The sequence below is a fragment of the Pongo abelii genome, chromosome 9 (assembly GCF_028885655.2).
Source record: "Pongo abelii isolate AG06213 chromosome 9, NHGRI_mPonAbe1-v2.0_pri, whole genome shotgun sequence".
Lineage (NCBI taxonomy): Eukaryota > Metazoa > Chordata > Mammalia > Primates > Hominidae > Pongo > Pongo abelii.
Window position 1 is genome coordinate 14,467,944 of NC_071994.2, and position 27,408 is coordinate 14,495,351.

The following is a 27,408-nucleotide window of genomic DNA, read 5'->3' on the forward strand; positions in this document are numbered from 1 at the left end:
GAATGCTCAGTATCTATTTATTAAATGAATGCACAATTGAAAGAGTGAAGATTGAATGTCTAGATATTTGTTCCTCTAACCCACAAGCTCACATGCAGCAGAGCACATGGATGTGTGTGTGCCAAGGCCCCAGGCTGGATGCCCACATACACGCAGATGCATGTGCCCTAGGGAGTCCCTCTTCGTTAACACCCATTTAAAATCTCTGTCTTCTTCTTGATAGAGGAATAGCATGATTTCCTAGACTGAATTGAAGAATGAAGGTGAGAGTACAAACAGTGGGAGAGATGTTTCCTCAGCTGTCAGAACAGGAAAGACCTGGGTTATGGAAGCCCAGAAAGGGAGGATGACTTCTTTTGGTCCCAGTGAAAGATGCTTCCAGAATCTGTAGCTTTACTTATTTGCTTGGATCTCACTGGAATAACTTGGTGGTGAGGTCACTGGTTCTGGGGTGATCACTGGGTTTGCTGCATAGATGTTTGGATAGATGACACTCACCTGGAAAACACAGGCACACAGGGGGCATGCTAAGAAGGATGGGCCATGCACCAAAGGCCTCAGACACCGAGGAAATACTCCTGCTTGTGAGCAGGCAGTGGAAAGCACAAAGAGCTCCCTTGTCTCCACCTTTTTGGGGGCATCTTTCCACCCACTGAGGAGCCCTGGGACTCACATTGCTTGATTGACAGCAGACCAACTGGCAGCCAAAGTGGGAAGATGCACATGCGATGCCAAACTCCAGGAGGCAGAAGACCAGCAGCACGCCAGAAATCGCCATTCCAGGGTTCTGTAGGCAGAGTAGATGGGGAGGACAGGAGCACGGGACTGGGAGTCCGAACTGACCCCTCACTGGGGCCCTGCCATGGACTCTTTGTGGCTTTGCGGAAGTCCCCTATCCTCTCTCAGCCTCGTGGGGGGAAATTTCCCGCCGGGTTTTTGTAAGGATCAAGTGTGGGGGTAAAAGAATTGTTATTGCGACATTGACTTGGTAGTGTACCTCTGAGAAAAAAGATGACCATGTTTAGGGAAGCCCCTTGATAGGCTGCTTTGGGTGTGGAGACCTGAGGGTGTGCTCTGGAGTCAGAGAGGGGAGCAGTGACACTGCTCTGGAGAGGCCGTGGGTAGGAATTGGAGGGTATGGACAAGCCACAGAGAGAACAGGGAGATGGTTAGACGAAAAAGAAGGAGTTGAGCGCCACAGGAAAAGGCCTCCTGTGAAAAATGAAGACTTCCCAAAGCAAGGATGTCTAATCTTCAGTAATCAGTGGTTTGCTGGGCTCTGATGTAAACCTCCACCATTCCTCTGAATGTGGGGAAAAGAAAGAGAGATCAGATTGTTACTGTGTCTGTGTAGAAAGAAGTAGACATAGGAGACTCCATTTTGCTCTGTATTCAGAAAAATTCTTCTGCCTTGAGCTGCTGTTAATCTGTAACCCTACCCCCAACCCTGTGCTTCCTGAAACATGTGCTGTGTCAAGTCAGGGTTAAATGGATTAAGGGTTGTGCAGGGTGTGCTTTGTTAAACAAATGCTTGAAGGCAGCATGCTTGTTAAGAGTCATTACCACTCCCTAATCTCAAACCTCTCCCTAATCTCAAGTACCCAGAGACACAAAACACTGCTGAAGGCCGCAGAGACCTCTGCCTAGGAAAGCCAGGTATTGTCCAAGGTTTCTCCCCATGTGATAGCCTGAAATATGGCCTCAAGGGAAGGGAAAGACCTGACCGTCCCCCAGCCCAACACCCGTAAAGGGTCTGTGCTGAGGAGGATTAGTAAAAGAAGAAGGAACGCCTCTTTGCAGTTGAGGAAAGAGGAAAGCTTCTGTCTCCTGCTTGTCCCTGGGCAACGGAATGTCTCCGTGTAAAGTCCATTGTATATTCCATTTACTGAGATACGGGAAAACTGCCTTAGGGCTGGAGGTGGGACATGCTGGCAGCAATACTGCTCCTTAAGGCATTGAGATGTTTATGTATATACACATCAGAAGCACAGCACGTTTTTCTTTACCTTGTTTATGATTCAGAGACATTTGTTCACGTGTTTATCTTCTGACCTTCTCTCCACTATTATCCTATTATCCTGCCATGCCCAATAATGATCAATAAATACTAAGGGAACTCAGAGGCCGGTGCCTGCGTGGATCCTCCGTATGCTGAATGCCGGTCCTCTGGGCCCCCTTTTTCTTTCTCTATACTTTGTCTCTGTGTCTCTTTCTTTTCCAAGTCTCTCGTTCCACCTAATGAGAAACGCCCACAGGTGTGGAGGGGCAGCCCACCCCTTCATCTGAACCTTTGGGAAAAAGTCAGCCTCTGAAAAGACTTTCTTGGCTTGTGACGGTGGTGTTTTGTGGAGGAGAGGAATTGGGGCTGTTTCTCTGGCTTGGGAAGAAGAGTCAGTGAAAGGATCCCCAAAATGAAGTAAATTAACCGTAGCAGGAGGTAACCAGGAGAAATAGAAACCCTCCATTTGCTGTTACCCAAGAATACCCAGGAGTATGGAGTCTTCCAGAGTATCTGGGAAGCGAGTTTCAATCTAAAAGGTCCATCCAGGAGACTCCCATTGCCATTTGGGTTCCAATTATGTGACATGAGAACATTTCATAGTGAAGGTCGATGGCATGCAGTAGGTACCAAAGAAATGCCTCTCAATTGTGATTTTTTAATTTTTTTTTGAGACAGAGTGTTGCTCTGCCACTCAGGTTGGAGAGCAGTGGCATGAGCTCAGCATTGTGAGCTCTGCCTCCTGGGTTCAAGCGATTCTCGTGCCTCAGCCTCCTGAGTAGCTGGGATTACAGGCACGCGCTACCATGCCTGGTTAATTTTTGTATATTTTGTATAGATGGGATTTCGCTATGTTGCCCAGGCTGGTCTTGAACTCCTGAGCTCAAGTGATCCACCTGCCTCGGTCTCCCAAAGTGCTGGGATTACAGGTGTGAGCCAGCATGTCCGGCATCAATTATCTCAATTATGATTTTTAAAAACAGCATTGGTGACAGCCAGATGCTTGGATAATTCTCTCTTTTGGAGAGGCCTCTCCTTAGCCCCTTTTCTTCTCCTTCCTCTCCATTTAGCAAGTGATTATTAAACATCTACTTGGTAGAAGTGGCTAAGAAATGCATCCTGAGAGGCACAACCTAGTAGGAAAACAGATGCAGATGATAATTATAATTCACATCAGATAGGGTAAGAGCTACACAACAGCAAAAAGGTATCCCAGAGCACTGAGGAGGGAGAGGTTCATTCTCATGAAGGGATTTAGAGAGGGTGAGGGTAGAGGCAGTTGTCTCAGGAAAGGGGGAGTGCAGGATGTCTAAGTCAATGGATCACAGAGACTTAGAGTAGAATGGCCCGGGCAAAGTATGCTGGTCTTTTTCAATTTTTTTTAAATAAAATTTTTTTACACATAAAATATTTCATGGAAAAGGGGTCCCTCAAGCAGCTGAGATATTTGTTATTTGATGAAAAATAATTCCTGCTGTGGAAACCCTGGAGTCTCTCCATTCCTTGGGTCATTATTTGCAAAGCTCAGATGCAGTCCGACCCTCCACGTTCAGATGGGATGACTGAGGCTTGAAAGTGGAATGGGTAGTGGGCATGGGGCGGGTTCTCATTCCAAGATCAATCATTGGCAGAACTAAGATTAAAAGCCAAGTTTTCTGAATCAAAAATTGCTGCTCCCTCTACTCCAGGGCACCTGGCTGTGCTGCTTGGGGTTTAGTCTTTCCTAAACTCTTCTCCCATCTTCCTTTCCCTTAGTTCCTCCACCAGCATTTGCTTCTTAATTTCTTGTATTGGGCAGTCCATGCCTCCCTGATTGGTTCTTTCCCAGCAGGAAAATTCCCAAGTACTCGGTTGTGCCTGCCTCTCCCAGTGGATGGGAGTAGCTGGGGTTCAGGGTGAGTGAGAGATTCGAAAGGAGGTGAACTGTAGGACACAGTGAGATAGAGCCAGATACCCCAGGGAGGGCAAATGCCTGGCTGAGGAATTTGGACTTTAATCCTAAAGTATCTGGGAGCCATAAAATGTTTCTGGGAGGGGAGAAACTCAAGGTACTTTTGAAAAATGACATGGACTTGGTCCATAGGGTCTCTAGGGAGAGGCTTTGCCTAAGAATCTTGGAAAGGTAAGTCTTTAAGTCTCTTGCAGATAAAAGGATCTGATCGAATACAAACAACAGTTAATGGCTGTTGATGTTTACTGAGTATGCATCACAGCTGGCACATTCATTTATTCCTTGACAAATGCTTATGGAGTGTTAATCGTGTGCCAGACACAGTTCTAGGTATTTGAGGTATGACAGTGAATGAAACCAAAAACATCCCTGTCCTTAAGAATCTCATTCTAGGGACAGGCAGTAAGCATGAAATGTAACAAATAAGTCAGTTGTAGAGGGTGTTAGATGCATAGACTACAGGAAAGATAGATAAGGGGAAGGGAAGCGGGTTACTGGGAGATCGTGGGTGTTGGGTTGTTCAGGTGGGCCTCATTGGGAAGGTGGTTGCAGAGTAGTGATCTGAAGGAGGTGAGGAAGGGATGGAGGAAGCTGTGGGAACATCTGAGAGAAGAGTTCCCCAGTCAGAGGGAACATTGCAGGCCCAAAGGTGGAAACATGCCTGGAGTGCTGGAGAAAACATCACGGAGGTTCCCGTGATTCAGCAGCAGAACCAGAGGATGGCAGCAGAGCCTGGGGCGGGGGGCACCAGAGGGCCAGCATCTTCAGGCTGCTGGAAGGACATTGGCTTTTTTTCTGAGTAAGATGCCAGCAGAGAAGTGATGGGATCTTATGTTTCCAAAAGATCCCTCTGGCGGCCATGCTATCAACAGCTGCAGCGAGGCCAGAGTGGGAGAACGGGAGCAGTCAGGAGGCTGTTTCCATGACTAGATGAGAGATGCGGTGGCTCAGGCCAGTGTGGGAGTAGACGGGCTGGGGGAAAATGGTGGGATTCTGCATGCATTTTGAAAGTAGAACCAACAGGATTGCCTGAGGGATTGGCTGTGAGGTGTAAGAGAAAGACAGGGTCATTGACGACTCCAAGGTTTTGTCCCGAGCAACAGGAAGGATGGAGTTGCCATCAACTGGAATCAGGAAAACTGAGTAGAGAAGGTTTGGGAAGTGAAATCTGGAGATCAGACTTGGACGTATGAACTTTGAGCTGTTGAGTTGATTATTGGACATGCTAGACTGGTGTGAAGGGGAGAAGATTTGGCTGGAGCCACGTATTCTAGAACAATTGTCATAGACAAGGTGTTTCAAGTTGCCAGACTAAATGAGATAGACAAATGAGTAGAGAAAGAAAACCAGAGAACCAATTATTGAGCCTAAGAGATTGGGAAAAAGAGAACTAGCAGAGGAGACAGAGAAGAGGGCAACCAGTGAGGGTGGAGCCTGGAAACCAAGCAAAGTCCCTCCGAGAAGAAGGATCAATCACCCCATTGGGGATCTGGAGAAGAGCAGGTGTTTAGGGAAGCGAGGCTAAAAGTCTAATTGGAGCAGGTTCAGAGAGAATATGAGAGAAGAGGATTGGACTCACTAAGTGCAGACAATTCTTTTAAGAATTTGTCTGCAAAGACGGCCAGAGAGATACAGCGGTAGTGGATAAAGGAAGTAGAACGAAGAGGAGGTTGGTTGGTTTGTTTTTTAAGAAACAAAAGCATGCTTAATGCTGATGCAAAAGCCCCAGTAAAGGGGGAAAGACTGATGATGTAGAGGAGAGACGGGATGAGGGAGAGGGGAGGAGAACTTGAGCAGGTAGGAGAGGATGGACTCAGTTGCGCAGACAGAGGATTGAATTTACGTGGGACACAGGTAGCTCATCTGTAGCTGCCCTGTTCTATTCAGCAGCCACAATTCCCATGTGGCTTTTAAACACTTGAGATGCAGCTGGTCCCAAATCGAGGTGTGCCATAAGTGCAAAATATACACTGGATTTCAAAGATTTAGTTCCCCAAATGCAAAATAGCAAACCAAGTTTTTATACTGATTACATGTTGAAATGACAATATTTTGGATATACGGGGTTAAATAAAATAGATTATTAAAATCAATTTCACCTGTTGCTTTCACTCTCTCTCTCTTTTAAATGTGGCAACTAGAAAATTTAAAATAACATATGTGGCTTGCATATTTCTATTGGACAGTGCTAGTGTATAGTAGAGGTGGGCGAATTATGATCCATGGGTCAAATCCTGCCTGCTGCCTGTTTTGTAAATAAAGTTTTATCAGAACACAGTCATATTCATTTGTTTAGTGTTTTCTGTGGCTGCTATAAGGCAGCTATAGCTGCACGACAGAAACTGTAGGCCTGCAAAACCTTAACTGCTTACTATTGGCTCTTTAGAGAATAAGTTTGCTAACCTCTTGCTTATAGTAATAGGCAAGAAGGCAGAGAATGTGAGGAGAGGTGCTGGTTGGTGGGCACATATGCATTCTTTGTAAAATTGCATTTAATTCTCTCAACATTGCCACAAGGTAGGTATTGTTTTACAAAGGCAGAAACCCAAACTGAGAAAGGTCATGTGCTTAAAGCTATGGGTCAAGGACTTTAAAATTTGTTCCTATTCTGAAAGCACCTCCTTTTCCTACCGTGTTCAATGAGGAAGCTTGGTTGTCAGGCCCTTTCTGGGAGTTTTCTAAATGTAGCTAATTCTGAACTTAGAGGATCTTTGGTTGAGAGGGATACTCACCACACCCCAGGCGTAAGTATAATAGTTGGGGTAGGCATATGGGTGGGGAATACTTAGATCTGTGATGAAGAGTATGACTCCAACTGCAGAGCAGATTGCACTGACGATGTTCAAGCCCAAACTGCCAGACAGCTGAAGAAAACACAGAGGGTCAGGGTGGGCGAGAAAAACTGTTATAGCTGAGATGAATGGAGACCCAACAAATGTTTCTTCTTCCCCCCAGTTTCTAAAATTGTGTTAACATATATGCAACATAAAATTTAACATCCTAATCATTTTCAAGTGTTACAGTTCAGTAGCATTAAATACATCTACAATGCTGGGCAACCATTGCCACCATCCATCTCTATAACTCTTTTCATCAAAAAGTGTTTCTTAATGTGAATCCCAGGAGCCCTATTTCCACTGCAAGTAAAGAGGTGTTCTGTGCAAGAAAGGTTTTGGGGTAAGTTAGCTTTGAAAATAGTTGGGTTGGGCAAAGGTAAACATCATCGTGGTAGGACTTCTCAGAGCCTTTAATGAGGATTTTAGATCTTTCAGAGAGGAAACAATACATAGAGATTTTCCCAAGTTCATGTAACTATCTTCATTGAGCATATCATGGGAGAAGTGTTCTCAAGAATAATCTTTGGGGCTGGACGCGGTTGCTCACACCTGTAATCCCAGCATTTTGGGAGGCTGAGGCAGGCGGATCACCTGAGGTCAGAAGTTCAAGACCAGCCTGGCCAAAATGGCAAAACTCCATCTCTACCAAAATACCAAAAAATACAAAAAATACAATAATTAGCTGGGCATGGTGGTGTGCACCTGTCATCCCAGCTACTAGGGAGGCTGAGGCAGGAGAATTGCTTGAACCCAGGAGGCGGACGCTGCAGTGAGTTGAGATCAAACCACTGCACTCCAGCCTGGGGGACAGAGTGAGACTCTGTCTCACAAAAAAAAAAAAAAAAAAAAAGAAAGAAAGAAAGAAAAAAGAATAATCTCTGGGAAACGCTTGACCTATTTGTCCCATAGGATATATAGAGTCTCAGCCTAAGTGTCTTGGGATGTGATAAGCTCAGATGCTCCATGATTCTGGGCCATGTGCAGAAAGATATGCTTCCATATTTTGAGCTTTCTTTTGAAGACTTTCAAATAGATCTCATCTGGTTGTAGGGACCTGGTCACCCTTTACCCTTCGTAACCTGATTATGAGACAAATGAAGGTACTTTCTTGGTCTGTTGCTAGGGGAGCACAAAGCTTTGTCCATGTTGATTATCAGAGTTCTGTTGGCCGGATTCCTTAGGAAAGTGAGTGACCGAGCCTCCTTCGGCTCCCCCGGAGGCCTCTTCTGTGTACTGGAGGTACTCTTGGCTCCTTGCTCTGCTAGAGGGCAGCCCTGGGCCCCTGGGAGCTCTGTGCCTCTCCGTGGCAGGGCTTCTTAGGAAAGCTGTTATCTCTCTCTCTCTCTCTCGCTCTCCATACTCTGATGCCTTAACTAAGGTGACCATATTGCCCCTTCTCACTTCTGCATCCTCTTGGGACTTTTCCACATGTGACTCCAGGGCCAGGCTCCTGTGGCCGGTCTGTATGAGTGGGAATGTGTGTGAGCACCCTGTGTCTGGTTATAGTAGGTGCAAGGCTGGGGGAGGAATCGTATGTGACCTTATTTTCCCCTTTGTGACACCATTCTATAGGTCTCCAGTTGGAAGAGCTGGTCTCAGAGTGTAACTTACCAGGCAATAAGAATATGGCTGATTTTCTGCTGCCACGGAGAGAGATCCTGAAATGATAAACTGGTGCAGAACAGAGTGGGTTTAGAAAGAGGTCAGGGGCTAGGGTGCCCTTCCCCAGGCTTCTGTGATTCTGGTCACACACAGTGGGTACCTTTGCTGGAACCATCAGCTCAACATGGGGAACAGAAAAAATGAGCTGTTTTGCACTGCATGAAAGGGCACTGGGGTGGGATAAATATATATGCTAGGATCCAGCAAACCTGGTTTTAAATTCTGGCTAGAAACTCTTGACCTTGGGTAAGTCACTAACTTCTCTAAATCTTTATTTCCTCATCTACCAAATGGAAAACTTTATAGCTCTTCCCAAGCGTCATTGTCATGAGACAACTTATGCCCTACATCTGGCATTTAGTATATCTTTGCACATAGTAGATGCTCAATAAATGTTGGACTATATCCTTGTATTTTATTTTCCCACATGTACACCCTATTGTTTTCCAATCTTTATATAAAGATTCAGTTAGGTTTGGGGGCTCTGGAGGGGAGAAGGAAGGGGTTACCAGCGTCTTCTCTGCTGCTTTTAGATAGAAGCCTGACATCAATCCTTGCCTGTCTGCATATCTGGACAAATAACTTTTAGTTACTCAGATAAACATTGTGTCGCTATGATGCTGAACATCAAATATGAGGATGATGATGTCAATTGCGTGCATTTCATCCAACACTGGTATTCTGCAGGCACTGTGGCTGATGGGATTGCCTGCCATCATTTGCCCAATGGGCCAGCAACAGTGGTATGAGAGGGCATGAGCTATATTTAATAGGAACTACCATTTGTGGGGCACTATGGAAAATGCTTTTTTAAAAAAGGCTTTATTGACATATAATTCATATATCATATAATTCACCCACTTAAAGTATATGATGCAATTATTTTTAGTATATTTATAGAGTTGTGCAATCATCACTACAATCTAAGTTAGCACATTTGCATCAGCCCCAAAAGAAGCCACGTACCGACTAGCAACCCATCACTGCCCTCCTCCCAACAGATGAAGTACTTATTTAACCTCGCCTCATTTAACCGCATGGTGGCCCATCAAGCACTATTACTTTTGCCATTTTATCAATGAAGAGACTAAGGCTTAGAGATTTGAAACTCACACAACATCATCCAGCAGAGTTTTCATTGTAAATAAGTGTTTCCACTCCATGGTACATACATTTGAGAATCAAATCCAGGCAGCTTGATTTCAGACTCCATGTTCCTAACCCTCACTCCATACTCCCTCCCACCCAGGGCAGATGCATGAGCCGTAGAGTGGAAATAGTTATTTACAATGAAAACTTATTCCAGCTATTTCCGCCTTCCAAGGCCAAAGCCATATTTTCCTATGAGTGGAAAAACAAATCTCAGGCTCACACTCTTCTGTTTACAGAGATTTGATGGGGAGGAAAGGCTGGACTTTCGGTGTCCCTCTCAGTCCTTCTGAGGTGCCAGAGGAGATGACCCTTTGTTTCAGAAGAGGATATTGATGATCTTTGGGAAATAGACAGTCCTGGGATCAAGAAGGCAGCAAAGAGCACAACTGAGGGCCGAAGGGACTCAGCAGCTTGGTGGGACAGGGCGTGGTCAGTGAGGCATTTGAGACGCCAGGACAACTGCCTGCTGTTCACTGGCACTTGGTGGAATCCAGTGCTCCATGGTAGGCATTGTGTGCTCAATGGTAGGCCTGGGTGGCGGTGATGCTAGCCCCCTCCATAGCCCCACATTCCACGAAGGTTGGAGATACAGGAACAGGTATCTTGTGAGTGGTTCTGGGAGGGAAAGGGGCTGAGTTCTGAGTTTGGGTGTGTGCAGAGCCTCGCTAGAGGAGCCCTGCTCATTTGCAGACCTTATGTGGCTGTGGGGGATGGAGATAGCTCTAGGCTATTTTATTTAACTGTTATGAGGTAGCGTGACTTGGGCTGGCACCTAGGTTACTCTGGAGTTGTGACATTTATGAGGAAAGTTGCACTAGTGTCACAGGTAGGTGTGTAAGTCAGGAGAAAGACTGTAACAGAAGGGAGAGAAAGGAGAAAGGAAGGTGGAGAGGGGAGGAGAAGGAGTGTGTGTGTGTGTGTGTGTGTGGGCAGGGGGACACTGCAAAGGAATCATAAAGGTAATAAACTGATGTGGAAGAAGGACTGTAGTTCTTAACATTTTATGGAGTCACAGATCACGCTGATAATCTGACCAAAGCTATGGACTCTTCCAGAAAAATAATACACATTTAACATATTAGGTATTTTGCCAAAATGGAGCCGCCAAAGCCCATCTGCAGATCTAGATTGAGTCCTCACTGCTCAAGCACTCAAACCCTTGCTGTTCTACAGCTGGGAAGCCACTCTTCACCTTTTCTGAGTGTTTTTCTCCTGGAGCTCAGGCTTGTGGGCCTATGTTCAACAATGCCAGGGGCTAGTCCCAGTGTATTTTTTACATGTGGATGTTTTCTTTGTGAATTAAGAAAACACATCCCTTTTGGCCGGGTGTGGTGGCTCACACCTGTAATCCCAGCACTTTGGGAGGCCGAGGCAGGTGGACCACCTGAGGTCAGGAGTTTGACACAAGCCTGGCCAACGTGGTAAAACCTTTTCTCTACTAAAAATACAAAAATCAGCCGGGCGTGGTGGTGCGCGTCTGTAATCCCAGCTACTAGGGAGGCTGAGACAGGAGAATTGCTTGAATCCGGGAGGGGAAGGTTGCGGTGAGCCGAGATTGCACCACTGTGCTCCAGCTTGGGCAACAGAGTGAGACTCCATCTCCAAAAAAAAAGAAAAAAAAGTAAAAAGAAAATACATCCCTTTTGAGGGGATGTCACCTTGCAGGGTTGTAGCTTGATATTATGGGCTGAATTGTGTCCACACCCTCTATCCCCCACCAAATTTCATAGATTGAAGCCCTAATCTGTAGTGCTCCAGAATCTGACTGTGTTTGGAGATAGGGTTGTTAAAACCGTCATTCAGGTTAAATGAGGTCATCGGGGGGACCCTAATCCAATATGACTGGTGTCCTCATAGGAAGAGGAGACTAGGACACAGGCATGGAGGAAAGGCCGTGGAAACGCTCAGGGAGAAGATGACCTGCAAGCCAAGGAGAGAGACCTTAGGGGAAAACATCTGCTAACATCTCCATCGCAGACTTTCAGCCGCCAGAACTGTGAGATAACAAATTTCTGTTGTTTAAGCCACCCAACCTGTGGGGCTATACTCTGTTGGGGCGGCCCTACCAAACTAATATGCTTGCGGAACAAGGCCAGGGCTGGCTAGGTTCCTATCCCCCACATTTGGGTGGCTGGGAACCTTCTGCAGGGCACAGCTGCACAACTTGGCAAGGTGGCCTTGAGTGCCTTGACACCTTCTGGGAACTCATCTGCAGGAGGACTTGAATTACTCACCCACAAGCCTCCCCAGAAGGGAAAGCCTCCGTAGAATGAAATAGACAGGTATTCCCCTACGAGAACCGTCGCCATGATGGAGCCGAGGCCGATGTGAGCCAGGCCAATGATGATCTGGATGGCCTGTCAGGAGAGCCACAAGCTGAAGTCTTGTTTCTGAGACTGGGTCCTGCCTCCCCTATGGGCCTCCTTTTAATTTTAATAAATGTTTTATTTTCATGGTCTAAAAAGTAATATGGGAAATACAAAAATGAAATAAAAACTACCTATAATCTCCCCCCCCCCGCCTGGAGAAAACAACTGTTTACATTTTGGTGTATTCTCCCATTATTCTTTTCAAATATATACCTTGATAGCACAACATGGCCCTGAATTTTATTAACTTAATATTTCATCATGAATGCTTCCTCATGGCATTAAGTATTCTTGGAACATATGTTTTTTTCAGGGCTGCTCAGATCCCATTATGGATGGTCTGTGAAGCAGTTTAGACAGAGTTATTGAACAGGTGAGATTATTTCTACTTTTTTCTACTATATGTAACATTGTGATAAACATCCTTGTGTGTAAATCTTTGCCTTCATCTCTTATTTCTTTAGGATATTGTTATGTGTTGAATTATACTCCCCTCCCCCAACCCTCCTCCAAATTCACATGTTGAAATTCTAATGCTGAGTGCCTCAGAATGTAACTCTATTTGAAAACAGGGTTGTTGCAGATGTAATCAGCCAGGATGAGGTCACACTGGAGTAGAGCGGGTCTCCAATCCAATATGACTGGTGTCCTTATAAAAAATGCCATGTGGGCCAGGCGCAGTGGCTCACACCTGTAATCTCAGCACTTTGGGAAGCTGAGATGGGCGGAGGTCAGGAGTTCAAGACCAGCCTGGCCAGCATGGTGAAACCCTGTCTCTACAAAAATACAAAAACTAGCTAGGCATGATGGCAGGTGCCTGTAATCCCAGCTACTTGGGAGGCTGAGGCAGGAGAATCGCTTAAACCCGGGAGGCAGAGGTTGCAGTGAGCCAAGATCACGCCACTGCGCTCCAGCCTGGGTGACAGAGTGAGACTCTGTCTCAAAAGAACAAAAAAAATTTTCAACTTTATTATGGTGTGAAAGTGACATGAATTCAGTAGAGACCGTATTTGGAGTACCCATACAACCATTCTGCTTTTCACTTTCAGTCCAGTATTCAATAAACTACATTAGATATTCAATATCATTATTAAATAGGCTTTGTGTTAGATGATTTTGCCCAACTGTAGGCTAACCTAAGTGTTCTGAACATGTTTAAGGTAGGTGAGGCTAAGCTATGACGTTTGGTAGGCTACATGTATTAATTGTATTTTTGACTTGTGATATTTTTAATTTATGATGGGTACACTGGGACATAATCCCATTGTAAATGAAAGAACATCTGTGTATGTTTGTATATTACACACGTGGTAGCAAATACAAATATATTACTTCCTTAAATTCACATAAATGTAAGCAAATTATACACAGTGTCTGCCCCTTACTTTCTTCCATTAACTTCATATCTTGGGGTGTGTCCCTATCATTACACAAAGAGCTTTCTTGTTCTTTTTATAGCTCCACTACATTTTATTCTTTGGATGCACTGACTTAACCAGTATATTACACTGACTTAACCAATATACTGACTTAACCAGTGTTATACTGATGGATATTACAATTTTTTTGTTATCACAAACCACGCTGCAATGAATAAGCTCATACACATCACAGTTTTTGTGGGCACAGGCATATCTGGAGGATGAAGTTCCAGCAATGGAATTATTGGATATTTTGTAAATTTGGCAGATACAAATTTCCCTCCCTAAGGGTTGTATCAATTTATGTTCCCATGAGCACTATTTGAGGGTGGAGCTAGGGTTGGAGCTCGGGCAGTCTGCATCCAAATTCATGCTCGTCATCATTCAGCTACACAGTGAAATGGGCCTTTCCTTGTCCTGCGCAGGACAGCCTTTCAGGGGTTGCGGTGACCATTTATGTTGTTGGTTGCCTAACCTGCTTTGTTTCCTGTTGGGCAAATATTTGATTCGATCTTATTGGATTCTGACTCCACCTTGTGGTCTACTTTGGTCTTGCTGGGACCCCTTTCTTCAGAGGCCACAGGGCTGGGCGTGGATCCTGGCAACAGGCTCAACCTTCAAGCGCTCTGCTTTTTTGTTGCTTTCCTTTCTCTTTCCTAAAATGCCTAAATCAGAAAATACAAGGTCTGCGCAGAGGCCGCCTGTGATGTTGTGCAGCTGAGCTTTCTAACAGACCTGTGTTTGGCAAGGCGCGATCAACTCAGCCCCACTTGCGGGATGTAGTGTTTGTGTATTTCCCAGGCCTTCCCTTCCCCCTGCCATCACTCCAGCTGTGCAGTCTGTGGCCTGCAAAGGCAAATCTCACTTACCCCCAAGGTTTTGCCTTCTTTCAAAGCTTTCTGCACAGGCTGCCCGTTCACATTCGACACGAAACTCGGTGGGTTCCCAGGAACTAGGTGGACTTGCGGCTGGTTGTTTGGATACAGGGGCACCTGAGACATAATTCCTGGGGTCACAGGGTAACCATTGTGGGGTCCCAACACCAACACAGAATTGGCCACCGGAACTGCTGAAGCCATCGAACTCATGCTGCCAAGAAATAAATGCGACAGAATTGTCCCTCACATACGGACTCGTACTTACATTTAAAAAGGCCTTTTGCTTCTTCTAGCTCATTGGATCATCTTAACCCTCTACAAGTTTATGAATCCCATGTTACAAATAATAGATATCAGTTATAGGGTACTTAAGAGGTGCTTTACAAATACATTTCCTTTCATCCTCTCACCCGCCCAGTTTTACGCATGAGAAAACTAAGACTCAAAGAGGGTAAAGGCTACCAGAGGGCAAGGAGTCCATCTTTTCCATCTTTGTGTCCATCATAGTGTTTTTTTTTTTTTTATTTTTTTTGAGACAGAGTCTCGCTCTGTCACCCAGGCTGGAGGGCACTGGCATGATCTTGGATCACTGCAAGCTCTGCCTCCCAGGTTCAAGCAATTCTCCTGCTTCAGCTTCCTGAGTAGCTGGGAGTACAGGCGCCCACCACCACACCCGGCTAATTTTTGTATTTTTAGTAGAGATGGGGTTTCACCCTGTTGGCCAGGCTCGTCTCGAACTCCTGACCTCAGGTGATCTGCTCGCCTCGGCCTCTGAAAGTGCTGGGATTACAGAAGTGAACCACTGCACCCGGCCTCTCATAGTGTTTAGAGTGCTGCTTTGCATATGTTAGTACTGGCTGAAAGGAAAAGTTCAGAACTAGAAAATCTCTTGGACAACATTGAGTTCAATTCTCTCATTTTCTGGAAAAGGAAACAGGGTGAGAGAGTGGACAAGAATCCTCCAAGGTCCCAGGTATGTCAATATTAGTTAAATGGAGATTATGCTTCTCAAGGGAAGCCCCATTGCCAAGGCAGTGTCTGTTCATTGGGTGGCTTCCACTGCTCAATTTTCTAGGCTACTTATACATTCTAACGTGGTTTTAAAAATTCTTTTTCTTTTTGTTTCTCCCATCCCCCTCCATCTCCTGTCTTTCTCTTTCTTTTTCTTGGAGCAGACCCAATAAAGCTAGTACAATACACTCTGCCTATCCTTTACCCACACCAGTTCGCTGTAAGTCTCATTTGGTAGAAAAACCTTATCACCGACTCCCAGTTACCAACCACCAGATTAAGCAGACTCACCTTGCTCTGCCAGCAGCCACGTATCTCTTTATCCTATTCCCTTTTCTTTGCTGTGGGGACCTTGTTTTTTTTCCTGAGAGAATGAATGTACTGGGGCCAGTTGGGTGGTAGGGTTAGAAGGATCCGAAGTCCTCTATTTCCTGGATGCAGGCCAGGTTATGTGCTGCTCAGAGCTCAGTTTCATTCATATTTATTTCCTGTTGTGGTTAATGAGCCAGTTAAATATGGTTTGATTTGACAAGAGTCTATGGTATAATCTCCATGGAGAAGAAAGTGTTGGGCTGGTTGCTCTGGGAGACACAGAAATGAACTGGGCACCCAGGGTGTGCTGTATTTAGCTGTAACATGAGACAGGATGAAATAACCACCACAGTAGAGAGATAAATGTCCCCACAGGAGAACAGAGGAGAAAATGATTTGATGGACTTGAAGAGATTAGGGAAGACTTCAAACAGAAGGTGGCATTTGAAATCAGTAAACTGCAGTCAAGAAAGGGGTAGAGTCACAGCGAGTGAAAAGAGACTTGTAATCAACTTAGATCTATTTTCATCCAAGTCAGAGCCAATAGAAAATCAGAAGCCATCCATGGGAGGGCATTCCACATATCTATGACAGACATCATGTGAATTGCACAGTACAAAAACAGCTGCATGGAATAGTCCATGACACATTTACCGTTGAAGAAGGTGAACAATGAAGAACAAATGAAGTTGATGGGATGGCTAGAACATTGTAAGATGGTCGAAACAAAAAGAACACCGTTGAGGGTATGGAAAGGGAAAAGTCTTGGGGAAGAGAAGGTAGAGATACGTTGGGAATGGCTCACAGTGAAGGATATTGAATGTAATAAAGATGAAAAGGTAGCTGGAGTCAGACTTCACTTTTTTGTTGTTGTTTGTATTTTTTAGAGACAGGGTCTTGCTCAGGCTGGAGTGCAGTGACGTGATCATAGTTCACTGCAGCCTCAAACTCCCAGGCTCAAGCAATCCACCTGCCTCAGCCTCCTGAATAGCTGGGACTGCAGGCACGCACTACTGTGCCCAGCTAAATTTTAAAATTTTTTGTAGCAACAGGATTTCGCTATGCTGCCCAGACTGGTCTTGAATTCCTGGCCTCAAGTGATTCTCCTGCCTCAGCCTCCCAAAGTGCAGGGATTACAGGAGTGAGCCACCATGCCTAGCCCGAATTTTACTTCTTTACCCATTTTTGCTATCAGATTCCTGGACCTTTGTCCCTTAATTTTTAAAGAGTTCTTTATATACTAGGGATTTTAGGTCTTTGTCTTTGGTATATCCTCCAAGTTTGACAAGTGTCTTTTGATTTTGTTTAGGGTGGTTTTCTGTCAAGAAAAATTTAAAAAATTTTTGTAGTAAAATTTATCAATCTTATCTTTTATTACCTATGAATTTGAGTCATTGTTTGAAAGCCTTTTCTAACACTAAGATTAAATAGGAATTTAGCTGTGTTTTCTTCTAATACTTGTATTGTTTTACTTTTTACATTTTTATTCTTAATACATGTAAAATGTATTTTTTTGTGAATGCTATGAGATATGGGTCTAATTTTATATTTTTCCAAAAGTCTACCTGGTTGCCCCAGGGCAATTTATTAAATAGTTCATCTTGTCTTCAGTGGCATTTGAAATGCCATCTTTGCCACAGCCTAGATTTCTATATGCATTTGGTTCTAATTCTGGTCTTTCTCTTACTTTCTATTGGTCTATTTGTCTATTCATGTGTTACTTCAACAATGTTTTAATTATAGAGGGTTTACAGTGTACTTTAATGTCCTGTAGGGTTAGTCTCCCATGTAATTTTTCCTTTTTCATTATATTTTATGGCTATTCTTGCCTGTTTGTTTTTCCAAATGAACTTTAGCATTTGTCTAACTCTATAAAGTAACTCAATAGCTTTTTGTAAATACGAATAACATGAACCAAACTGTATTGACAGAAATAATAAGAGGCATCTGAATGAGGACATGTAGGTGGCTAAGCCCTAGTGCACGTGGGACATTCGGGACCAGGTTTAACCAGATATTGTAGAAGATGAAATTTGCCACCTTTTAATTGAGTTTATAGAAGTGGTGCCAACTTTCTAGAAGGGACCAGAGACATACAAGGGAGATTATTATTGTCCAAACCTACTTCAGCAAATGCTGTTGATGCAGCAGCTATATCCCCTTTATCCACTCTGGAGGTCTTGAGACAGGGTCTTGCTCAAGCTGGACTACAGTGATGTGATCATAGCTCACTGCAGCCTCAAACTCCCAGCAAACTCTGCAGCAAATGCTGTTGATGCTGCATCTTCAGGCAGTCTCCACATCTATGGACAACTCCTTTCTTTTCTGAGAATGCATAGGTATGGGGCAGGCCATAGGTGCTGGGAAGTTAATCCCACAAGAATTTTTCCTATCCAGTGTAATGTGCATATGCTGGATAACTACCCTAGCTTCTCTGTCCCCTAAGATAAGTAATTTTGAAGTGTGTTTCATCTGTCTCTTAGAGAGTCTCCAACAGGATTAAGCACCAGTTCCCTATAACAGAACTCACTCATTAATACATAGTCTATTGACTTTCTTCCTTTTTTTGTATCACTTTTCCATTTTTTTTCACAGTGAGTCTTGGGTCACTTCCCAAGTAAGCACCCAAATCCTTATGTCAGAGCCTTTTGTATTGCTGTGGTATCAATTGTAATGTCTTCATTTTCAATTCTGATTGTGTTTATTTGAATCTTCTCTCCCTTTTATTAGTCTAGCTAGTGGTTTATCAATTTTATCTTTTCAAAGACCAAACTTTTCGTTTCGTTGATCCTTTTTATTCTTTTTTGTTTTCCGATTTATTTAGTCCTGCCTTGATCTTTTTTTTTTCTTCTGCCAATTTTGGGTTTGATTTCTCCTTGTTTCTCTATGTCCTTGAGGTACATTGTTAAGCTGTTAATTTGTCATCTTTCTGCTTTTTTTTATGTAGGCATTTAATGCTATAAATTTCCCTCATAGAACTACTTTCACTGTATCCCACAGGTTTTGGTATGATGTGTTTTTGTTTTCATTTCATAAAAATTTTAAATTTCTGTCTTAATTTCATTGACCCAGTGATTGTTCAGGAGCATGCTGTTTAATTTCCATGTATTTGTATACTTTCTGAAATTTCTCTTGGTTCTGATTTTTAGCTTTATTGTATTGTCATCTGAGAAGATAGTTGATATGATTTCAATTTTTAAAAATTTCTTAAGGCTAGTTTTGTGGCCTAACATATAGTCTATCTTGGGGAATGGTCCATATGCTGATAAAAATAATGCATATTCTGGGCCAGGTGCAGTGACTCATGCCTGTAAACCCAGCATTTTGGGAGGCCGAGGAGGGTGGATCGTCTGTGGTCAGGAGTTTGAGACTAGCCTGACCAACATGCTGAAACCTCATCTCTACTAAAAATACAAAAAATAGCCAGGCATGCTGGTGCATGCCTGTAGTCCCAGCTACTTGGGAGGCTGAGGCAGGAGAATCACTTGAACCCAGGAAGTGGAGGTTGCAGTGAGCCAAGATTGCACCACTGCACAAATACCTGTTAAGTCCATTTGGTCTAAAGTCCAATTTAAGGCCAATGTTTCTTCGTTAATTTTTTCTCCCTATGATCTGTCTAGTGCTGCAAATGGGGTGGTTAAGTCCCCCACTATTATTGTGTTGCTGTCTTTCTTGTCTTTCTCTTTCTTTAGGTCTAGTAATATTTGTGTGTGTTTTTTTAGGTTTGGGGGTACATATGAAGGTTTATTACATAGGTAAATTTATGTCATGGGGGTTCGTTGTACAGATTATTTCATCACCCAGGTATTAAGCCCAGTACCCAATAGTTACGTTTCTGCTCTTCTTCCTCCTCCCTCCCTTCACCCTCAAATAGATCTCAGCGTCTATTGTTCCCTTTGTGTTGATGAGTTTTCATCATTTAGCGCCCACTTAAAAGTGAGAACATGTGGTATTTGGTTTTCTGTGGTAATATTTGTTTTGTAAATTTGGGTGCTCCAATGTTGGGTGCATATATATATTTAAGATTGTTACATCTTCTTGCTGAATTGATCACTTTATCATTATATAATGTCCTTCTTTGTTCTTTGTTACTGTTTTTTGATTTAAAGTCTATTTTATCTGATGTAAGTATAACTACTCCTGTTTGCTTTTATTTCTGTTTGCTTGGAATATCTTTTCCACCTCTTTACTTTCAACCTATATGTGTTTTTGTGGGTAAGGTGAGTTTCTTGTAGGCAGCATATACTTGGATTATTTTTTAAACCCATTCTGCCAATCTGCATCTTTTCAGTGGAGAATTTTGTCCATTTACTTTCGGGGTTAATATTGATATGTGAAGCTTTGTTCCTGTCATATTGTTGATCGATTTCAAGTTGTTTTATAGATTCTTTGTTTCTGTCTTTTTGTCTTTGTGGTTTAGTAAAATTTTGTCATGTTGCCATTTGATTCCTTTCTTTTCCTCCTTTGTGTGATTGTTTTATACAAACTGTAAGTTTTATATTTCCATGGGTTTTAATGATGATGAATATAGATTTTTCATTTCCATGTTTAAGACCTCTTTGAGCATTTCCTGTAGGGTGACCATTTGTAGGGGTGATAAATTCCCTCAGTGTTTGCTTGCCTGGAAAGGACTTTATTTATGAAGCCTATTTTGGCAGGACACAAAATTCTTGGCTGACAGTTCTTTGGCTGACAGTGTTTAAGCACTTTGAAAATACCATTCCATTCTCTTCTGGCCTGTAAGATTTCTGCTGAAAAGTCTGCTGTTAGTCTAATGGAGTTTTCTTTAGAGGTGACTAGAAACTTTTGTATTGTTACTGACAAAATTCTTTCTCATTGACTTTAGACATTCTGAATATAATATTGCCATGGTGAGATCCTTTTTGCAATGTGTTTGCCTAGGTATCACTGGACTTCCTGTATCTTTATGTCTAACTCTCTTGATATTCTTGGGACATTTTTGTTGATTATTTCCTCAAATATGTTTTGTAAGCTTTTGTTTTGTTTTGTTTCACTCTGTCACCCAGGTTGGAGTGCAGTGGCACAATCATGGCCCATTGCAACCTCAAACTCCTGGGCTCAAGCAATCCTCCTACCTTAGCCTCCCAAGTAGCTGGGATGACACACATGAGCCACCATGCCTGGCTAATTTAAAAAAAAATGTAAATGCAGAGTCTTGTTTTCTTGCCTAGGCTAGTCTCGAACTGCTGATCTCAAGCAGTCCTCCCACTTTGGCCTCCCAAATTGCTGGGTTTATAGGCATGAGCCACTACACCTGGCCATTTCTAAACTTTTGGATCTCTCTTCCCCCTTGAGTGTACTGATAATTTGTAAGTTTGGTTGTTTTATATCATCTCAGATATCTTAGAGGCTTTGTTTATCCTTTATAATTCATTTTTCCTTATTTTTGTCTGGCTGAATTACTTCAAAAGACATGTCTTCAGGTACTGAGATTTTATTTTCTTTCATTTTCTGAATTCATTTACTGATTTTCTTGTATTAGTTTATATATTTTTGTGTGTTTTTAGTAGAAAGACAGGGTTTCAGCATGGTGCCCGGGCTGGTCTCGAACTCCTGGCCTCAAGTGATCTGTCTGCCGCGGCCTCCCAAAGTGCTGGGATTACAGTGGGATTACAGGCACGAGACACTATTCGTGGCCTGATTTTCAGATATCCTTTGCATCTCATTAAGCTTCTTTAAAAATCAATATTTTAAATTATTTATCTGGCATTTCAAGGAATTCATTTGGTTGGAATCTGTTGCTGGACAATTATGGTCCTTTGATGATGTCCCATTTCCCTGCTTTCTCATGCTTCCTGTGTTTTTCCATTGATGTCTTTGCATCTAGTGCAGCAGTCGCTTGTTCCAATTTTTTGAAATTGCTTTGGTAGAGGAATTTTTTTTTTTCTGAGGTTGTGTACATGTTGTTGATTAACAGACTTTGACTTTGATTTTGTGTGCTGGCAGTAGTATGATCTTTGTATGATTTCTTTTGCAGTACACAAAGTCAGTGGTCTCTGGGATTGCCTCGGTGACTTATGGTACAGTTATTAGTTAAGGTTGTGGTGACTTTTAGCTGGGGACTTAGATGCCAACTGATATGCTTTTGGTCTGTGTCCCTGCCCAAATCTCATGTTGAATTGTAATCCCCAGTATCGGAGATGGGGCCTGGTGGGAGGCGACTGAATCATGGGGGCAGATTTTCCCCTTGGTACTGTGTCACAATAGTGAGTGAGTTTGTGTGATATCCGGTTGTTTAAAAGTGTGGGGCACCACCTCTCTCTCTCTCGGTCCTGCTCCTACCATGTAAGATGCCTGCTCCCACGTCGCCTTCTGCCATGACGAAAAGCTCCCTGAGGCCTCTGCAGAAGCATATGCTGCCGTGCTTCCTGTACAGTCTGTGGAACCACCAGGCAATTAAACCTATTTTCTTTATAAGTTACACAGTCTCAGGTATTTCTTTCTTTTTCTTTTCCTTTTTTTTTTTTTTGAGACAGGGTCTCACTCTGTCACCCAGGCTGGAGTGCAGTGGTACGATCTCAGCTCACTGTAGCCTCCGCTTTCCGGGTTCAAGTGATTCTCATGCCTCAGCCTCCCAAGTAGCTGGAATTACAGGTGTGCACCACCACACCCATCTAATTTTTGTATTTTAATAGAGACAGGGTTTCACCATGTTGTCCAGGCTGGTCTCGAACTCCTGGCCTCAAGTGATCTGTCTGCCTCACCCTCCCAAAGTGCTGGGATTATAGGCGTGAGCCACTGTGCCTGGCCATCAGGTATTTCTCTATAGCAGTGTGAGAACAAACTAATACACCAACTGAGCCAGTCTTTGGGCCCTAGTAGTGGCAGCATTGGGGTGAGTGAGCCTGTTTTAAGGCTCCAGAGTGGCTTATACTGGCCCTTGTGTTAGTGGTCCTAGAGGGCTCATTCTTGGGCCTCCAAGCTGCTTGCTTAGAAGTGGGCAGTGGGAGCAGTGGGCCTGGTGTGTGGGTGGAGTCTCAGGCTCCTGGGAAGCTGGTGTGGTGTGGCAGTAGCAGTGGTGGAGGAAACCACAGTGACCCATGCCATCTGTATTGGTGTTGCTGGAAGCTGCAATGGATTTGGTGGGTTACTCCCTGGTCCCACAGCTGCCTGTAGCAGGGCAGTGGGTATTGTCCTAAGTGTTCTTTGGAGACCTTGGTCTTCCTTGTCTCTCTCTCAGTTGGGTGGCGACTGCTGTTGTGTCACCTTCACCTTGGCCCAAGAGCGGGGAACAGCTTAGTGTTAAACTCTCAAAATGGTGCCAGCTGTGGGCTTGTGACCAGAGAGGGTCAGGCCCTTCTCAGGCGAACAGTATGGGCAAGACTGTGTGAGAAGTGTGGTTCACTTGAGTGTTGGTCTTGCAGCAGCCTATGGCAGGGCATTGAATATTGTCCTAGGTATACATCAGAAAGCCTGGCTGCCCTATCCTTCCTTGACTGGGCAGTAGCTGCAGCCATGTCAACTTGAATTTGGCCTGACCATGGGGCATAGCCCAGCATTAAACTCTCAAAATGGCACCTTGGGCCTGTGGCCAGGGAGGGTGGGGTCCCTCCTAGGCAAGAAGCATGTGTAAGAAGCTGTGAGGAGTGTCATCCCCTTACGTCTCAGTCTCACAGCAGCCTGTTGCAGATCAGTGGGTACTGTCCTATATTTGCATGAGATAGCCTGGTTTCCCCGTCACTCCTTGCCTAGGCAGCAGCTGTAATTGTGTTAGTTTGACCTCAGCCCAAGGGCAGGGCACAGTCCAGCATTCAACTCTTAAGATGGTGCCTTGGGGTTAAGACCAGAGAGGGTGGGGCATCTCCCAGGCAAGCAGTGTGAGCAAGAAGCTGTGGGGAACGTGGCTCATTTATGTCTCAGTCTCAACTGCAGCCCATAGCAGGGCGGCAGGTACCCTCTCATTGGTGCATGGGAGCACCTGTTCTTCCCTCTCTGTCCTTGGAGCTGCTCAGTGGCAGCAGCTGTGTCTGTAGATCCCCAGTATCCAGGCTTTCAAAATGGCTCCCAGCTGAGGCTGCTCTGGGTGCTGAAGCTTGTGGGATTCTGTGTGGGTTGCCTTTCTGGGGCAACATCTCTGTGCAATCTTTAGGAAGCTCCATATGCCAGGCCTGATGCTGTCGCGAATCCACTACAGGGTTTCTCCCATAGCCAAGATCACAAAAGCCCATTTTGGAGTTCTAGGGGTTTCTCTCTTCCTGTTTCCCTAGGTCCAGGAGCCTCTCTTGGCTCTCGGTTGGTTCCTGGCTGGGCAAGCTTCCTCACACCATGTCCTTTCTTATTGCTGGTGTTTCTTGTCTGTTCTCTACTGTATCCAAGTGTTCTTTCCTAGATGATCTGTTCAAAATGTGAGGATCTGGGTACCATTCTCTTTCCTCTCCTTGGAGGAGGCACACCAGCAATTACATTTTTGCAGATCATCTTGCATCCTGATTTTAGGCTTTGTTATGGTGCGTCTTTTTCTCCCTTTTTCTTATTCCAAGGTGTAGCCTGTACTCCTAGTTCATCGTTCTTAATTAGAAGCTGTAGCATCTCTGGAGTATCCTTTGAATGTCAGGGATGATCAAGAAGGTTTCTCTCTTTTTGGCTGCGCCTGCACTTCACCACTCACCACACTGTGTAGGATCAAGAATCTATGCTCAGCTCTCAGTCTCCTTGGAATTTACTTCCTTTTTTTTTTTTTTTTTTTTTTTTTTTTTTTTAAGACAGGGTCTCGCTCTGTCGCCCAGGCTGGACTGCAGTGGCAGGATCTCGGCTCACTGCAACCTCTGCCTCCTGTTTCAAGTGATTCTCCCGCCTCAGCCACCTGAGTAGCTGGGACTACAGGCGCTCACCACCATGCCCGAGTAATTTTTGTGTTTTTAGTAGAGATGGGGTTTTACCATGTTGGCCAGGCTGGTCTCAAACCCCTGACCTCAAGTGATCTGCCCTCTTCGGCTTCCCTCACAAAGTGCTGTGATTACAGGCGTGAGCCACCACACCCGGCCAGAAATTTACTTTCTGTTAGGCCTTCTGAAGTTGTATTAAAGGATATGGCCAGGATTCAGCTAAGGACCTAAGGAAAATTTCTTTGTAGACTTCTGAGGTATCTGTTCCATAGCTTCCCTATCTCTGTAGGTATGCCCATCAAATTCCAGCTACATTAGCAGTTTCAAACTTAATCTCTGCTTCCATCCAGCAACACCACTGTAACTATTTGGGTTCTATGTTCCTACCACATGGCCTAGAAAATGTTTCCAAGGGGAAGTCTGGGTGAATGTGGGGGCTCACCTTGTATGTTTCCCATTTCCAAAGAATGGAAACCTGTTGGTTTTTGTACAGTGCTTAAAAATTGATGTTTTATGCATTTTCCCCAGTTTTCATAGCTGGTTTTAGTAAATCTGATATCAGTTATTTCACATCGGATGGAATTAGAAGTCTGTACTGAGAATTTTAGTCAAAATCCAGATGGTTTAAAAATTTCTCAGTAAAATAAATGTAGGGTTAATATTTTTCATATCCTGAGATATAAACCACAAATAATGAGATCTACATAAGAGATCAATATAATGCTTAACTGTAATATAAAGGGCAACTAAATTTATTATAAAATATCCATTTTATTATATAAAATTTCAGACCTGAATATACTGAAATACATAATAATTAGATATGCCTGTACATTTTTATAATAATACTTTGTATGTAAGAGAAAAAGATCAGAAGTCATATGTACAAAAAATATATAAAAAGCAGAGGTATTAGTGGGAATTACTATTGTAAATAATAAAGAATAGAATGAGATAATAAAAGAACAGACTTATTCATCTAATATAGGAGAAAGGAGGATACAATGTTAATCTGTGTAGGCAGAACAGGCTGAGGCCAATTACAGAGTGCTGAAGTAGAAAAAGTGAGAAATAGTATCATAATTGACCGGGGCAAATACAGTATTAATTTCTTTTGTTATTTCATGGAATGGGGAATTAGAAAAGTATCCCATACAAAGTTTGAACTGTGAGAGATCCCACTGCTTGTAGAGATATATGTTCAGTCTCTAGGACTTAACATGATCTTGGGTAAGGATGGATTGGAAGAAGATAGTTGTAACAGAGGCTCTGGAGAAATTGTATGGCGGACTCCTGGAGATAACATCAGAGTAAGACTGAAAAACAACAGGCAACCCAAATATATACATTCAATATGTAATGTTAACAGCAGAGACTTTAAAAATTATGTTACAAAATATGCATATTTAAAATATGCATATAAATTATACAATTATGATATAAATTAAAATATGCATATTTAAAATACGCCTATAAAATGACAAATTTTATACATATAAAAACAACCTTTATTTAAAAAAAATTAAATGAAATTAATGAGCTCCCATGTCAGAATATAGTTCTCTTTCTGTGGATTATATTCCTAACCTAGGCGGGTATGTGGAAGCTTCTACCGGCCACAGTTAAGAGCCACTCAATTCTGAGAAGCTCTCTCCTAGGCATTAGTAGCTTCTTTGGTAATTTGGTTACACCTTCGTACTGACCCTCCATTGGCAGCATTTTGCTGAAGTGCTTTCATATGCCTTGCTCTCCCCATGCTACAGCAATTCTCAGGTAACCTGAGGCTTCCAGTCTCATCTCCCTCTAGTGTTCCAGGGTTGGGGTCTGCAAGCAGTGGTAATAGGTATCTTTCTTTTTTACCTCTTGCAAGCTCTGACTTTTAGGAGTGGTCCATGGTCCCTCTCTGCAGGCTCCTATACCATGCTTTCTTTTTAACATTGCTGGCTTTTGCTCTGGTTTTTCTAGATCAGGTCAGCAAGTCCCACCTGGGTCCCAAAGACTATCAGTGGGGAGAGGGATGCTTCCTGTAAACAGCCACACACTTTACAGCTGCTTCTTCGCTCCCCGAGCTTCAGAGAGTAGAGCCGTTCGAATGCTGCACTCCTACTGTGGAATGCTGAGGTGAGAGGATAACCTTCTTTCATAAACACCTAACATGTTCCATGGGGTGGGGGAAATCTAGTGCCCCTTATAATGAAAAGGCATCTGCATTAGTTTCCCCGAGCTAATGTAACAAGGTGTTAAAATGAGCGGTTAAACAAGGTGTTAAAATGAGAAATTTATTATCTCACTGTTCTGGAGGTTGGAGGTCCAAAATCAAGGTGCTGTCAGGGTCATGCTCCCTCAGAAACCTGGAGGAGAAGGATCCTTCTTGACCTCCTCCTGGTTTGCTAGAAATCTTTGGCTCTTCTTGGCTTGTTGAGGCATCACCCAATCCTTCATCTTTACATGGTTTTCTCCTTGTGTGTCTTCACGTCGTTTTCCCTCTGTGCATATCTGTGTCTAATTTTCCCTTTTCTTTGTTTTGAGATGAGTCTCACTCTGTCACCCAGGCTGGAGTGCAATGGCGCGATCTAGTCTCATCACAATCTCTGCCTCCTGGGTTCAAGCGATTCTCCTGCCTCAGCCTCCCGAGTAGGTGGGATTACAGGTGTGCACCACTATGCCCGGCTAATTTTTGTATTTTTAGTAGAGACAGGGTTTCATCATGTTGGTCAGGCTAGTCTTGAACTCCTGACCTCAAGCAGTCCACCTGCCTCGGCCTCCCAAAGTGCTGGGATTACAGGTGTGAGCCACTGTGCCCGGCCCAATTTTCCCTTTTTATAAGGAAACCAGTGATATTGGATTAGGCTGTCTCCTAATGACTTCATTTTAATTTGATTGGTTATTTAAAGACCCTACTTCTAAATTAGGTCATATTCTGAGTAATGGGGATTAGGACTTCAATATTTTTTTTGAGAGGGACACAAC

General features: G+C 43.7%; 1 protein-coding gene and 1 long non-coding RNA gene across 4 annotated transcripts in view; one reads left to right on the top strand and one right to left on the bottom strand.

Annotated features, from left to right (window-relative positions):
• On the bottom strand, nt 1-15,736 carry MS4A8 (membrane spanning 4-domains A8). 2 transcript variants are annotated; one of them, XM_024255434.2, is made up of 7 exons: nt 15,572-15,736; nt 14,261-14,480; nt 11,836-11,958; nt 8,399-8,458; nt 6,683-6,814; nt 674-787; nt 3-498 (listed from the first exon to the last, which is right to left on the bottom strand). In XM_024255434.2, exons 2-7 carry the CDS (start codon nt 14,477-14,479, stop codon nt 394-396), a joined length of 753 nt encoding a protein of 250 aa, XP_024111202.1. In that variant the 5' UTR covers nt 14,480; nt 15,572-15,736; the 3' UTR covers nt 3-393. The 2 variants fall into 2 exon arrangements, with proteins under 2 accessions (XP_054380270.1, XP_024111202.1); XM_054524295.1 differs by lacking the exon at nt 15,572-15,736 and having other exon boundaries at nt 1-498; nt 14,261-14,579.
• Nucleotides 7,936-27,408, top strand: part of LOC129048596 (uncharacterized) — a 20,078-nt gene continuing 605 nt past the window's right edge. Inside the window, exons 1-4 of one of the 2 annotated variants that reach the window (XR_008511045.1) lie at nt 7,936-8,026; nt 11,459-11,597; nt 12,284-12,343; nt 26,404-26,559. This is a non-coding gene — a long non-coding RNA (uncharacterized LOC129048596). Of the gene's footprint in view, nt 8,027-10,073; nt 10,200-11,458; nt 11,598-12,283; nt 12,344-26,403; nt 26,560-27,408 lie in introns of those variants that run through there. The other variant, XR_008511044.1, reaches the window with a different exon arrangement.